This window comes from Natrix helvetica, assembly GCF_964273705.1.
Source record: "Natrix helvetica genome assembly, chromosome: 7".
Classification (NCBI taxonomy): domain Eukaryota; kingdom Metazoa; phylum Chordata; class Lepidosauria; order Squamata; family Natricidae; genus Natrix; species Natrix helvetica.
The window spans coordinates 38,993,699-39,008,658 of NC_138558.1; the positions used below are offsets into that span (position 1 = coordinate 38,993,699).

Below are 14,960 nucleotides of genomic sequence, written 5' to 3' on the forward strand. Positions count from 1 at the left end.
ATTTTGAAGATAAAGATACCCACTTACCCTTAAAGAGAATCTAGTACTGCATGTAACTGGAACAAAGTCAAGAAAAGGCAAAGAGAAAACTATGTTTAATGTTTCTCCACAGGCAGCCACATAGACTAAAAGAGAACAAGAGAAAACCATCAAGTATAAATTAATCAGGCAAATATTTAATTTTATCAAAATGACATTATAAAGACTATTTGCTATTCTTTAAGCACCATTAAAAAGTTCTTCAGTATGCTTAATACACTTAAGTATATTAAACTACGTAAGTACTTATTAAAAATGAGAGCTGTAGAATTTCTTTGCAATTATTTTCAAAAATGCGTTGTGTGTTAGAATGCTCATCTGCAAAATTAAGAAAAAAATTCAGGAGAAGGCTCACTCTGTAAGTACTGGAACTGAGAAGCAATGGAATGACAAGTAGCTTGAGAGCTTTAGTTAAAAATAATAGAGAGATTTTTTTCCCTATTATTTATTTATTTATTTATTTATTATTTATTTATTATTTATTTATTTATTTATTTATTTATTTATTTATTTATTTATTTATTTATTTATTTATTTATTTATTTATTTATTTATTTATTTATTTATTATTATTTATTATTTATTATTTATTTATTTATTTATTTAGTGTAGGTCTTCTACAGAGGTATGCAATCACTTTTTACTATTTATTTAGCATACAGTATGGTATACAATGTTAAGGAAATCTACACATGTTAGTCCTGACAGCTTAGATTGCTAGTTCATTCTGTTTGGCGCTTGCATGTCTATCCCTGGTGCTCAGGGAGGGGGGAGGGGAAGAGAGTAGTTTTACAAACACTAGATTAGATTTAGATTTAGATTTATTAGATTTGTTAGCCGCTCCCTCTCCACGAAGGGACTCGGGGCGGCGTACAATAAATAAAAAACACATATTATACAATTAAACATTACACGGAGGAGGTATAAAAATCATACAACGATCATTACAATACATAGCAACAGTAATAATAAGGTTAAAAGTTAAAATGCCCCAATATAAAATTACAAGTTTAAAAGATTGCCAGGAGGATTAAAATGGAGTTAAGGTTGAGCCAGGCCGGCTAGTTGAAAGAGGTGGGTCTTGAGTTTTGAACGGAAGGAGCGGAGGTCGGTAGTAATCCTAATGTCGGGGGGGAGGTCATTCCAGAGGGCTGGGCCCATCACAGAGAAGGCCCTGCTCCTGGGCGCCGCCCTCTGGCACTGCTTAGTGGACGGCACCCGGAGAAGTCCCTCTCTGTGAGAGCGAATTGGTCGTAGGGATGTATGGGGCAGGATGTGATCCTGCAGATAACTAGCTAGTAGCCCTTGGGCTTCAGGTTCTTCCATCAGTCTAACCTTGACTTGCAATGCCTTGGTCCAGGTTCAGCGCCGGCTTCGGCTCTCCACGCACACAAACAGAGCTAGTTTTTCTCACCAAAATGGTACCCATTCATCTACTCACAATATTGCATGCTTGCCAACTCCTGGGTGGGCAGGAACTAGGGATCAAGTGACAGTAGCTGATTCCATCACACAGAGCCAGGCTCAATCTGCCAGAGTGCAGACCATTTCTGGCTGACAGTTCCAGTGTCATCAAGCCATTGCATCACCACGTCCCAATGTCTCAGCGGTTAAAGATGCTGAGGTTATGAGCTGGAGCTGATAGCTCAAGTTCGAGATCTGAGCTCCACACAACAGGATGAGCTCCCATTATTTGCCCCCAGCTCCTGCGCATCTAGCAATTGGAAAGCATTGAAATGCAAGTACATTAATAGGTACCACTTTGGTAGAAGGCAACAGTATTCTCTGAGCCTTTGGCATATAGCCATGCTGGCCATGTATCCATGGAAATTGTCTTCAGACAACAGTGGCTCTCTCGGTCAAGAAATGGAGATGGCCACCATGCCCTAGCCTCCACTTCTCATAATATTGGTTTAATTTTTCTATTACGGAGTTGCTATCGTATATAATAGAAAAATCTTTTATTATAATGGGAGTCAAGAGACTATCTGTGTACTTTGTACATATTGTAGTAGATGGATAAAGACTTGTGCCTGCTCAACAAAAATATGTTGTGTACAAACATTGAATTACAGAATGAGAAAAAGGCATCTTAGACATCTGTTTCTATTCATTTGAAGGGGGAGGGACAAAGAGGTCCTGCACTAGGAGTAGCACCCAGTCTCTTTCCCTCTATTCAACTGACCTGTTTTCTTCTCATTGTGAAGAGAAATACAGTGGACAGTTTTTATCAGTTTCATTCAATATTACACATTACACCAACTAACTACATATGACATTGCAAAAAGTGCATTTGTGTCTGACTTTGTTGTTGTGGGAATCACAGCTTGAGACTCTCCCGATTTAAAATTTACTGAATTAGAAAATACACAAGGAGAATTGCCCTTTTTAAAAATACTGCTATTCTGTATATTGTTAAATCATTAAAGTTTTCTTATGTACAGCTTTGGGGAGGGAGGGTTACAGTCAGTGGTGGGTTTCAAAAATTTTTAGAACCTCTTCTGTAGGTGTGACCTGCTTTGTGGGAGTGGCTTGCCAGCCATGTGACTGGGTGGGAGTGGCTTGCTGGCCAAGTGACCGAGTGGAAGTGGTTTGGCAGTCACGTGACTGGGTGGGCATGGCCAACTTGTAAAAAGTGGAGAAACTCACTTAACAACGCTCTTGCTTAGCAACCAAAATGTTGGCTCAGAAACTCTGGCATTTGAAGCACGCAAGCCTTAAAGCTGTCAAGTTACAGAACCCTTGCAGTCCTAACCCTTTAGAAAAAAAAATCCCAGAGGTGTTCAAACTTGACAGCTTTAAGACTTTAAGGTTTAGATAGGACTCTTAGAGGCAGGCGGGGCGATTGGTGAGCCAGCCAATCAGTGAGCGGTGGGCGGGGAGTGTGGTGCGGACAGGCGGGGGGAGGGAATTGGAACCGGTTCTAAACGGCACGGTAGATTTGTGGAATCTCTTCTATAGAAGAAGTTAGAACTGGCAGGAACCCACCCCTGGTTACAGTTCCTTTGAGAAAGGAACACGTTCCTAAAGTGTGGGTTTAATCAAAATTTTGTGTTTACTGGCACTTGGGATTTATTAATAAATAAAAAGTAAAGTAACTTTCTTAATAATAATATCAGTAACTGAAAAGAAAAGAGAGCTTTGAAATCATGAACATGTCCAAAATAAAACTTACGTTGAAGAGATGATAAATAATCTAATGCTATTTGCCTGAATAGAAGACAATCCTAAATTTAGTATGCTTTACCACCACCCTATTAATAAAAGCTAGACAGAAAAAACAATGGCCAGTTTCATCATCTTGACAAGCTTAGGGATGCCAATTCCAACTCAAATCAATGTAGCAGATTTCCTTCCTTTCTCCCTGGATGCATATTGCAAAATGATTAGGGTTAACTGGATAATTACCTCTCAAATGAATTGCTTGAAAACTAAGTTATCCCACCTACAAAAATCAAATAATCCCCAGAATGCAATGTCACTAATAGAATAGACTATCATAGAACATGTTTCTCTTTCCTTCCAGTGGAAATAACAAAAGCAGGTAGAAAAAATGGTCATCTGAGGGTTAGATACAGTATGTGGGAAATTTAAATCATCTTAGTTAGCTGTCAAATATGTTTTCCTTTATGGAATATTTTTCACTGATAATGCAAATCTAGTAGTTGTTAAAAATAGAATATGTTTGTATGTATGCTAGTAAGAGTTTTTCATTGCACGTTTCCCATCCTATTACAATCACAAAGGAAAAAGATTAAAAAGGACCTGTAATCTTCGGGTGACATGGTATTTATTTAAATACAGTTGGATCTTTTCAATAATTATAATAATTTAAGCATGCTAAGCTGCTCAAATAGCTTTAAGAAGAAATTTACAATAAAGTTCTCACCATTTTCCTGCTGCTTTGTAGAACAATCAATCCAATTGTGCTGATTTGCAGACCAAATCATTTCAAACTGATGAAACATCACTTTAAAATTCCATGTATAGGGAACAAATGAGTAGATATCAGGAGAACTGTCACCACACCAATCTTCAATCAAGTCTAAAAAGTAAGAGAATATGTTACTCCAATGTATGATAGAACATTAATCTTAACATTCTATCATGCTGATAATGATATAATTGAATACAACGAATTATATGATCCAGAATACCTGTAAAGAAGTTTTTTTGAGCATATATGAAGTGGTAAGTAGCTTTATATACTTCAACTTCAGTCTGCCAAAGCTGTGGCATGTTCCATGTTCGGGGATAAAAGGAATTAATGTGAAACTAAAAAAAAAAGATATAAAAATAGATACTGTTAACAATGCATAATTCACAACCAAAAACTGTAACAGCATAGATAAAACAGAGAGCCATTTAACGCTTGTTTATTAACTTAAAAACCCTTCTATTAATTACTCATATACAAAACTATCTAGCTGAAAATTGTCAAATGCTCTGATAACAAATGTGTTTAAAGCTTTGTCCCAGAGATTTCCTTCCATAGATAATCCACTGAAGAGTGATTTTATTTTATAAGGATAGAAACTATTTTGAGGTGACCACATAAAGTTTTTTTACTTCCATCCATGAAAAATATGTGACTTTTCAGGAAGCACTAAATGACTGTAACAGGCGACATAGCATATTTAGTCACCAAAGATGTAGCTCAATAAAAGTCCCATTGAAATATTTATACTTGAATACTAAATAAAAATCCACAAGCAGAAGAGTCATACCATTAGGCCTCCTGATAGTATTTCCAGTCTACCCTTACGAGATTGCAGGTAAATCTGCAAAAGGTCCCTCCTCAGGTTTGAGTTATTCAGAGTAAAAAAAAACCTTAATTTGGGAACGATAATTTATATGAGAGTTCCACGTAATCAAGTAACACTATTTATATGCAAGTGCCAAATATGGGTAAATTTCTAATCTTTGATGTGCTTTTTCATATGATTATTATTCAAGAAAATATATCATTGTTCAGATATCTACAATCATTTGGAGCTGCTGTTGAAATATTTTGAAAGCAAACACAACAGAAATTATTCTCAGAGTATGCATATTACTTACAGCTAACATTTCTGCTTCTAAGAGAGTCCGGAACTGCATACTACTGGTAGCATCTATATGTAAAAGTTGTCCTTTGATAGTGGGAGAGTAGCCTAGTAAACAGAACAAAACTTTATTTTAGGATTATATTTTTCTTCAAAAGCATCAAAAATATTGGAACAAATTGCCTTATACAGTGGTGTATTACTCTTAAATGGAGATCTTTAAAGGTAGCCATCAGTCCAAAATGTTTTAGCACTGAATGAAGAACTGGATATCATTTGCAGCCCCTACCAACTTCATGATCTTGAGGAAGTACCTATTTTTAAAATTATTTCATGCATACTATCAGTAGTAAATATATACCATGAACTGAACCAATTTAAAAATAAACATTTTGGATCAAATGTCTATTTTTAATAAAGGAAAGTAATCTGAATAGTACAGATAAATTGTGGATGCAACTTTTTGTAGAAAGTTTTAAGAAATACATATTTGTAGACTGTAACAGAGAATGGGAAATCTAGTTGCATCTTCAGTCATCAACATTTTTAGAATTTATTTTTAGAATTCACTATGTAGCTTACCCTATGCACAGAAAACTTGAATCCAATCAGTCTAACTACATTGGAAGACTAATATTTAATCAAAGTCTTTAAAAATAAAATAATATACGACAAACTTTCTACATTAATACGTGTTGAGATGTATTAAGAAATGCTGATTTTTTTAGAAATGCTAATCAATATGTAAGGGTCACTACTTCAATATAGTTTATCATAAAGAATACAAAAAATATTTGCTTCAACTTACCATTTTCAGTGACAGTCATGGGAATATTAACTTCCAAGTAAGAACCTGCTCCAACATTTACATGCACTGCATTAGTTTCCTACCAACGAATTTCAGAATTAGTTCAATTACTTTTATTAACATGTCTTGTTTCAAGCTACTGTATCACCATCATATGTAAAGATTAAAGAAAGCAAATATAGTACAAATAATTAAACATAAAAGAAAAATTAGAAACAGAAAGGGGGCTCAACTTCGCGTCTCTCAGCTTGCCTGCAGCCCGCATAGAGCGTCAGGATCACCTGCCTTTTTGGGGTAGAGCTTATATTAGAGGAGCACTGTAAAAAATCAGGCCAGGGTTTATTTTCAGGGTAGGTCTTATTTTCAGGAAAACACCCGTGGTGTGTGTGTGTGTGTGTGTGTGTGTAATAGTCACTAAGAATCAGACTCAGCTTGAAGGCTTTAACATTCTCCTTAACAAGCAAAATTCTTAAATAAACTGACTCAAATCAATTCTTCCTATACTATGGCAGATTTCCTCCATTTCAAGAAAAACCTTGTTTTCTTAGAATATGGATTAACATTATAGGAAACTAGAGACTAGACGTGTCTCTTTATGTTGGTGTGTCTGTGTTTTTGTTTACTTTGATATGAAGCTATATCTTGGGTGAAGAAAAAATATTTTTAATCAATTGATCAAGAAAAATATACAGGCATGTATACCAGGTACACAAAATTAAAAATACAGATTTGTTGGAAAATTCAAGAAAACATAATATTCCAATATGAAGGAATGCTTAATTATACTTTTTGCGTTAAGGCTTTCTGTATTGTACTATTTTCAATACTTCCACAATTAAATTATACTATAAGAAATAAGTATTATTGTATGTGACAAATATTATTTATAAAAAAACTTAACAGAAAATAATACATGTGTTGCAACAACTGGTGTTAATCTCCCAAGCTTCTAGCTAAGTTATTTATTTACCCTATTTTTTGTAAACAGCAAGTCAATAGTAGCATCGGCAATAATATTCATACGTAGCTCAAAAGCAAGGATCTGTCTTAGTTTCCCAGGAATTGGAACTTCTGTAACTTTCATTACTTGATAATCAGGAGGGAAAAAAAATTTCCACAAACAATCCCTAAAAGAAAAATCCAAACAGTAACAGTTATACTAAAATAAATGTCAGTCATTTATGAATATTTTCTGTAGTATATTTACACAAGAACAACACTGATGATTCAGATTCTCTACATGTATATAAATTTACTTCAGGATCAACCTACATTTAAAAAAATTCCCATGAATGAATGAGCCAGGTTTCTTGCATCCTCATCAACCACTGAATCTCTCTATACACTACTAAAATTCCTCCTTGTGTATAACCTTTAATTGGGTGAAATGGTATATTGTAAGCCAATCATTTCTGAATCAAGGTACTTCAAATGGGGCTAACTACAGAATGCTTTCAAAATCCAAGACCCATGACTCCCATGGAATTAAAATTCAGCAATTTTTATAAAACATTTTATGACATAATACAAAATGTTATAAAGCCTTTCTTGTTTAGTTTACTTTATTGTCATTGCACATCGTACAAAATTAAATGCCATTTTCAGTGTACATTATAACTATAAAAATAAAAACACACACATCCACATTCTATCTAATTAAAATTGAAATAGAAAACCCAATATTGCATTAATATTGCACTGTACCAGGGGTCAGCAATCTTAAACATTCAAAGAGCTACAAAAGTACTAACTGGAAGCCCCCCCCCCAATTCAATTCTGGGGGTGACTAGAAATCTGGTTCCCCCACCATAGAGTCTCTTCCTAGCACAGCATCCTTTAATTCTACCTGTCCTAACCGAAAACCCTATCAATTGTGGAGCCGGCCAGCGACAGGGAGCTGCAGCAGAGGGATGAAAGAGCCATATGCAGCTCCAGAGCCGCAGATTGCTGACCCCTGCACTATAACATAGAATTCAATATAGTTACCTCCCTTGGGTAGAATCTATTTTCCTGGCTATTTGTCCTTGTTTTTATTAACCTGTACCGTCTCCCAGATGGTATTAGTTCAAAAAAAGTGTGCCCAGGATGATATAGATCTTTAAGAATGTTTTGAACTTTCTTAAGGCAGCGGGAGCTATAATGCTTTTCCAAAGAGGAGAAAGGCAAACAATGATCCTCTGGGTAATGATGTTAACCCTCTGGAGTGCTGTCCTATCTGCCACTGTGCAATTGGCAAACCATACACAGGTGCTGTATGGTGTAGGCCACCTGCAGTTTTTCATTCAGTTGTTTCCTGAGAAGTCTCAGGTTGTATAATCTCTGCTGGGCCCTTTTGACTGCAATGTGCTGCAATGTGAGTGCCCCAGGTCAGGTCCTTTTTATGATAACACCCAGAAACTTAAAACTGGCCACTTGCTCCACTTGGTGTCCATTGATAAACAAGGGCTGGATGTCTGATCTATTCCTTCTATAGTCCGCTATAAGCTCCTTGGTCTTACAGGTGTTAAGGACCAAGTTATTGTCTCCACAACCAGTCCACCTCAGCTTGTTGTCAGCCCCTGATGTATGACTGTGCTATAGACTTCAACAGAGACGACGTTCAAGGCAGATAGAACTCTGAGTATCTCCTTGAATTTTAAAGAACTTTTCCAATTTATCAGAAGCTCTGCCATTGTTGAAGGCATTAAGTAATCCAGTAAGCAAATATCTGAGAAATGAACCAGAGGGGGGGGGGGAATCTAGTCCTTCATAAAGATTACATTGCTAAATGAGATCCTGCAATCAAAATCTTTGAAGAGGCATACTTGCCTGTTAAAATATATAAGACATGTATTTTTCCTTATCTCTAGATTAAGACCTTGATCTTTTTCAACAGTGTTTCCATGGAATCCTCGGTTTCCGCAGGATGTTTTTTTTAAAAAAACATTTTTAACTATGAAATCTATGTAACACAAACATAGTAGTGGGAATTTTTATTCATTGCAATTCCTTTGTTGGCCTGCTACTTTTGTTGTAAACGTTAACACCTGGATTGTGTACGTCAGAAGTGAATTGTATTGTGAAGTTTTCTTATTTCTTGCTATTTATTTCAATAATTCATCCAAAATGAAAATGTTGAAAAAAGTTAAGACAGACCAAATTAATAAATGGATTTCATTTTCATAATTGCCAGGTGTTGGAATGGTAAGTTTTATTTTTAGAAAGACATTTTATGATTTTAGAAGTTTTCTAAAAACAGCGGGAACAAATGTTTTTTTAAAGAAACATAATTTCTATATACATATACAAGAATGAACAGAACATCTCCACATGACCTTTATTCCACATTTTTCATTTTCTCTAGCATAGTCATTTTAAAAATGACAACACTACCTTTTCCGGTCAGCCCATGGTCCATAATTAAAGTCTGTTCCTTTGCCACAAACAATATCTAATCCCCAGCATGGTGGTAAATCTTGCAATTTGCTATCTTCATTACTTGTCTCTCCCTCATTGCTTTCATCAGTTTCTTCTGGTACAAGACCTGTATTTTGGGAAACAGTTCCCTCTGTGATATATATTCAAAGAACTCATAACTTGAAGGCTTAATTAATGGATCATAAATCCAAGTACATAAAGGACTAAAAGACATTTTACACCCTGCTAAAATTAAAAACCAGAAATATAAAGATATTACCAAAAATTCTAACAAAATGTATTGAAATATTTTGTACTGACCTTGAATGGTAAGAAAATTAAGAGTTTAGTCAGTAAAACTAAGAATTTCCCAGACATCATGAAAATCAACATTTACTTAAATCCAGCTATGTTGGTTAGTATTTTCCAATTGTAAAAAAGCTAAGGCAAAAAGCACAGAAGAAAAAACCTGGATGCCTCATAGCTATATGAAATTTCACTCTTCTTGAAATCTAGATCTGTTACACAAAGAAATCCTACAATTAAACAGTCTTGAAATATGGACATGCAATACAATTTTAAATGTATTTCTGCTACTATTTTCATCAAGCAATTCCTGCCATTTTATATTAGAAAATGCAAACCTAATCTGATAATGGCATAATTATAAACATTTTTAGAGAGTTGATTTTTTAGGGGGAAAAACAGCCGATGGGTTGGGCTGATGAGCTAATTTACTTAAAGATCAGTTAGTAAACGAAGCAAAGTTTGAAATTTGCAGTTCACTCATTACACAAGCAGCAACTCAAATAATCTGATGATTTAAAGTTAATTGTTCAATAATAGAAGGCCATTAGTAATAACTCTATAGCTTTTTAGGAAAGAGTCAAACTGGGTACCAATCCACGATGAGTCATTTTTTAAAGTTTAAAAGCAAGGCTAAATTGAATAAAAATGGGAAGAGGTACTCTCTGTAAAAGGGAACTATTCTAGGAATCTTTCCAGTTCAAAACATTGGAAAAAAAACCCTAAGATCTTGAAAATTGTTATTATACTTAAATGAGAAGATTCACACTTACCTGGTTCATCCATATAGTAATAGATGTCAACATCATTTGACTGCATTACAACAAAACCTTCGCCCATTAATCTTGGAGGCCTGTTATAAAAAAGAAATTAAAAATGGGAAGGAAAAATGTAAACACTGCATTTATCAATGGGATTCTAGTCTATGGAAATTTGCAATCCATATGTCAGTCTTTAAATTCCCTAGCAAGCCTAAGTTTCCTCGGGGCAGGGTGGTGGTGGTTTGGAACAACCATACTAACCCCCATTGCTTATCTCGTTTCAGGAGCTAATCATCGGTTAAGGGGAGGCAGCCTGTTAGCCTTGGGGCCATCTTTAAATTGGAATCTTCAGGGCTGCCACAGCAGTGAATGGGCAAGTTGTGGAATGGGTGGGGGTTGTTGGAGACAATGTGAGATGTGTAGCCATAACAACATTTTTCCCTTGGGAGTCAAAAACATTCAGTCTGCACCTGGGGTGGAGTGACTGGGAATCATCTACAGTTGGGACAGTGACCTGATTGGACCGTGTGATGCCCATGTGGATGCAAGAGAAGGAACTTTGGCTTTATTTTGGGTGGGGAAAACCCAGAGCTTTCAGATTCGGGTTTTCCCAGATGTGCCAATATGATATCTCTAATAAATTCAAACTTTGAGGTAAATGCCTGCCTTGGAGTTTTGGTTGTGTTGGGGTGTTACTTGGAACCCTGACAACTGCTACAAGACTTCTAATGAAAATTTCTGACTATTAAAAGTTAAGTTATAGCCTTTGTTTTTCTAGTTAACTCACTTAAGAAAACCTTTAAAAGTTTTTCAAGCAATATAAAAAAATCTGCATTTTTCTCACGCTAGGACTCATCCAAAACATTGTTTCCTGATTCATCAATAGTAACATATTATAAACATATTAACATTTTCTAGTATTAACTAAATTAATGCTGAATTAAAAATGTTTATTTTATTTGCTTCAAAATAAAGATTTTAATTGAATTATTTGAAAGCATACATTTTTAAACTTTAATATGATAAAATTATTGGATTGTAGTAGAGAAAGTTTTTGTAGCCAAACTAAATTTTTAATTGAAAAATTTTCACAGTACAATTTAAAGTTTGATTTAATTTTTCTTTAAAAAGTTCTATCCTGTCCTAAATTTCAGTCACTTATTAATACGTTTCCTGTTAAAATAGAACTTAAGATGCACTCTTGAGAGTACAAAGCACTATTCTTTTAAACAATATGCTCTGGCCATGATAATAAAGATTTGGCTGTAATTAATACTTATCGTCTGCAAAGGGATAATCCGGAAATTGACCATGAAAAAAACAAAATCACGAGTTTGCTAGGAGATCGAAAAGTTATGCCTAGTATATAGGAGAGCACTCAGTAAGGCAGGTCTCATTCTCCTATGTCATTTTATAGAGACACCCATGACACTTCCTTAGAATTGTAAATTACTAAGATTCCTTCATTCCCAAATGGTTAGATACCCCACTTCTATATTATACGTTCTGTAGTTTTAACTATAATACTTACTCATCATTTTGAAGACCAACATATCTTGGACTTGGAACAAGCATAACTCTCACATTTTCCAGTTTTCCTTTTACAATGTGCATAAACTGATCCAGATGGCTTGAAGGTGGCTTTGTGGTATAAGTTAAGGAAGCATCATCAAAGTTAATACATATAGTCTGGGGCAGATAATGATTTCCAAAGGCTAAGCGGCCCTAATTTAAAAGAAAGACAATCGCATGTTAGCTCTTAATTCTTTGGTAGCAAGACATTCTTTTTAAACAATTTTACTTATTGTTTAAAACAAACCATATATATCACCTATTGAAATACATATGAAATGATATGCACATGCACACACATATTTGAATCATGTCAACTAAATAAGGCTTCTAAGATCAAAATGAAATATTATAATGACTACTGGAGAAAGTGATCTTCAAAAAGCATAGAAAATCTAAAACACAGATGATCAGATTTTACGTACCGTGCTAACATTGACTTTAATTATAGGAATAAGAGATCTCCATGAAGATGAGGGGTCAGAAGAATCACTTTTTGCTTTGACACTGAAGGAAGAAAACAAATTAAGTTTACATACTGAACAATAAAAAATAGAAGCCTCAAAGTTACATGCAAATCAACTCATATTAAGAAAATGGAACAGAACTTCAACACAATACTTGCAACTTATATATTTAAAAAGCTAAATATATATATAACACAGTGCTATAATTTATGACAATTACCTTAAAACTTTCCCACCATGTATCCAGCCTTTCCCATCATGCATTACCCTTATGTTAATAATCATATACATTAACATAAGTGTGGGAAGGGATGAACGGGAAGCTTTATTTGGCCAAATGTGATTAGACACACAAGGAATTTGTCTCTGGTGCACAAGCTTTTGGTGTACTTGCAAAACAACAGAATAATGATCATAATACTAATAATACCAATAAGAGGAGGTAGTAAAGAAGATAACAAGAAGGATAATAATATACTACAGCCAGACTACTTGGGTGAATATTCATAGATCACTTGTGAGAATTAGGTGTTCAGCAGAGTGTGGTACAAGAGAAAAAAACTGTCCCTGTGTCTAGTTGTTTTGGCATGCAAAGCCCTATATATTTTGGCATGCATCCCAAGGGGACGAATTGAAACCGTTTATGTCCAGGATGTGAGGGGGTCTGTAGATATTTCTCAGCCCTCCTTCTGATCTGCACAATATACAGGTAATCCCTGGGTTACAAGTATTCCCTTAGCAAACATTTGAAGCTATGCAATAAGCGCCCCCTAGTGTTTACGAACAAATACCGAAATTACAAATGTTGTAGCACCACGGCAGGTGTTCACCTTTACAAAAAACCGCAGAGGCTCTGTAACATTTGTCCTGCCTATTCCCCTCCACTCTGCACATTGCCAGCCAAAATGGAGCTTCGGAGGGAGAGGCCTGCGCCCCCGACGCTCTGTTTTAGCCTGCACAGGCCTTGCCTGGCACTTTGCCAACCATAACAGAGGTTCGGAGGGACGGGCCTGCCCCTCCGATGCTCCATTTTAGCTTGCGCAGGCCTCGGCCAGCACTTTGCTGGCCAAAACAGAGCCAAAAGGATGGAGGTCTGCTGTAGCCAAAGATCTTCTTCTGGCTTCTCCACACAATTGCTGGTTCATTAGCTGAGGGCTGATTTCTCAGCTTTTCAGAATACCTTCTCTTTGGTACCCTGATCTCTCTTGTTAATACATTCCTGATTGTACAAAAGCCTTTCTCCTTTCCTCTAAGCCTCCTCGGAATACAGAGCATGTTGATGAATGAACTGAAAATAACAAATGAATCAAAATTACTAGTTTTATCTTCAGTAAATATCTACAAAAGATGGTGAAGTCATTATTAGAAAATGTCATATTTCAAGAGTGTCATCTGGAAAGAAAACTTGTATTAGTGGCACCTATTATTAGACCGATTATGTTTTTAAATACTGTAATAACATTTTCCCAGAGTTTTTCCACTTAAAAAAACAATGATTCTAAAAATAGTGACGTCTCTTATATAAAGCTCAATAATGACATAATTTTCTGCGAGAGCTCTTAGGCCATGGGTGGGAACTATGGCACATACTGAATCAGGAATTCTGGGAGTTGAAGCCCATAAGTCATAAAGGGGGCCATAGTTCCCCACATCTGTCTTAGGGCAGTAATCCCCTGAACATGCTTTCAGCTTTCAACTACTGTAATTAGGCTAAAATAGGAGGTAAAACAAAACACTTGCAGGCAGTTCCAGTAACCTTTTAAGAATATTTTCAACTGTATTATGCAAAACCTTTCAAAGTAATGCCCTGCCTTTTTCTGAAATGCTTTATTGCTACAATGTTTAATTAATTTTGGCTTCAATCCAGACAAGAAAGAAGAGAAAGCAGAAAGATTATTTCTATTCCGCCTGGGAACATTCTCCAAATGATTTTTCCAAGAATTAGAAAATTACCCTGAACAGTTCTATGGTACAGGAGCTGGACAGAAATTAGGTATCATCAATCCCAACACATTCAGAAGATACCTTCAGTCTACAGGAGAGGTTTTTCAATATCCTTGGCAAGATTGATTTGATAATCTTATCTACCCCCAGCCCCCATTTCAGCGTTTCCTAGATTTTAAGAAGGGAGCTTTCTTTGAAATATATTTATCAATATTAAATTGAGAGGGACAATTTATGTATATGTCTGTTTTTTTTAATGCACTTTTATTTTGGTGTAGTCTTGTTTTACTTTCTTTTGATTTTGTATATCTATATTTTCTTTTTTTGGAGTTTGTTTTTTAATGTTTTGAATAAAATAAAAAATTGATTAAAAAATAGTTCTCCAGCCAGCAGTTGATATAAAGGAGAAACATAGCCAGGGCAATCAACCTATCTGTTTTGATGGTCCTATTTGGTATACATTAGGATAGTCTCTTTTGCCAGCACCATACCTGTGTCAGGACACGGACTAGTAGTAGGGGCAGCACATTTTATACTGATATAATTTTTGCCAACTTGGACACTAGTAGACACATTAGTGGCTAGAAGAAAAAAATGATAAAACACTCCCAGTCATCATCAT

The 14,960-nt window shown here is 35.4% G+C and overlaps 1 protein-coding gene across 12 annotated transcripts in view; it reads right to left on the minus strand.

The window, feature by feature from the left end:
- BLTP1 (bridge-like lipid transfer protein family member 1) overlaps positions 1 to 14,960 on the minus strand; it is a 148,207-nt gene that overhangs the window by 107,165 nt on the left and 26,082 nt on the right. For all 12 annotated transcript variants that reach the window (XM_081960108.1, XM_081960105.1, XM_081960109.1 and 9 more), the window contains exons 7-16: positions 12,353 to 12,434; positions 11,887 to 12,080; positions 10,368 to 10,447; positions 9,265 to 9,415; positions 6,863 to 7,019; positions 5,893 to 5,971; positions 5,101 to 5,192; positions 4,197 to 4,314; positions 3,929 to 4,084; positions 28 to 125 (exon numbers count right to left, since the gene is read on the minus strand). In XM_081960108.1, coding sequence (XP_081816234.1) covers positions 28 to 125; positions 3,929 to 4,084; positions 4,197 to 4,314; positions 5,101 to 5,192; positions 5,893 to 5,971; positions 6,863 to 7,019; positions 9,265 to 9,415; positions 10,368 to 10,447; positions 11,887 to 12,080; positions 12,353 to 12,434 — 1,207 coding nt within the window. The remainder of the gene's footprint in view (positions 1 to 27; positions 126 to 3,928; positions 4,085 to 4,196; positions 4,315 to 5,100; positions 5,193 to 5,892; positions 5,972 to 6,862; positions 7,020 to 9,264; positions 9,416 to 10,367; positions 10,448 to 11,886; positions 12,081 to 12,352; positions 12,435 to 14,960) is intronic.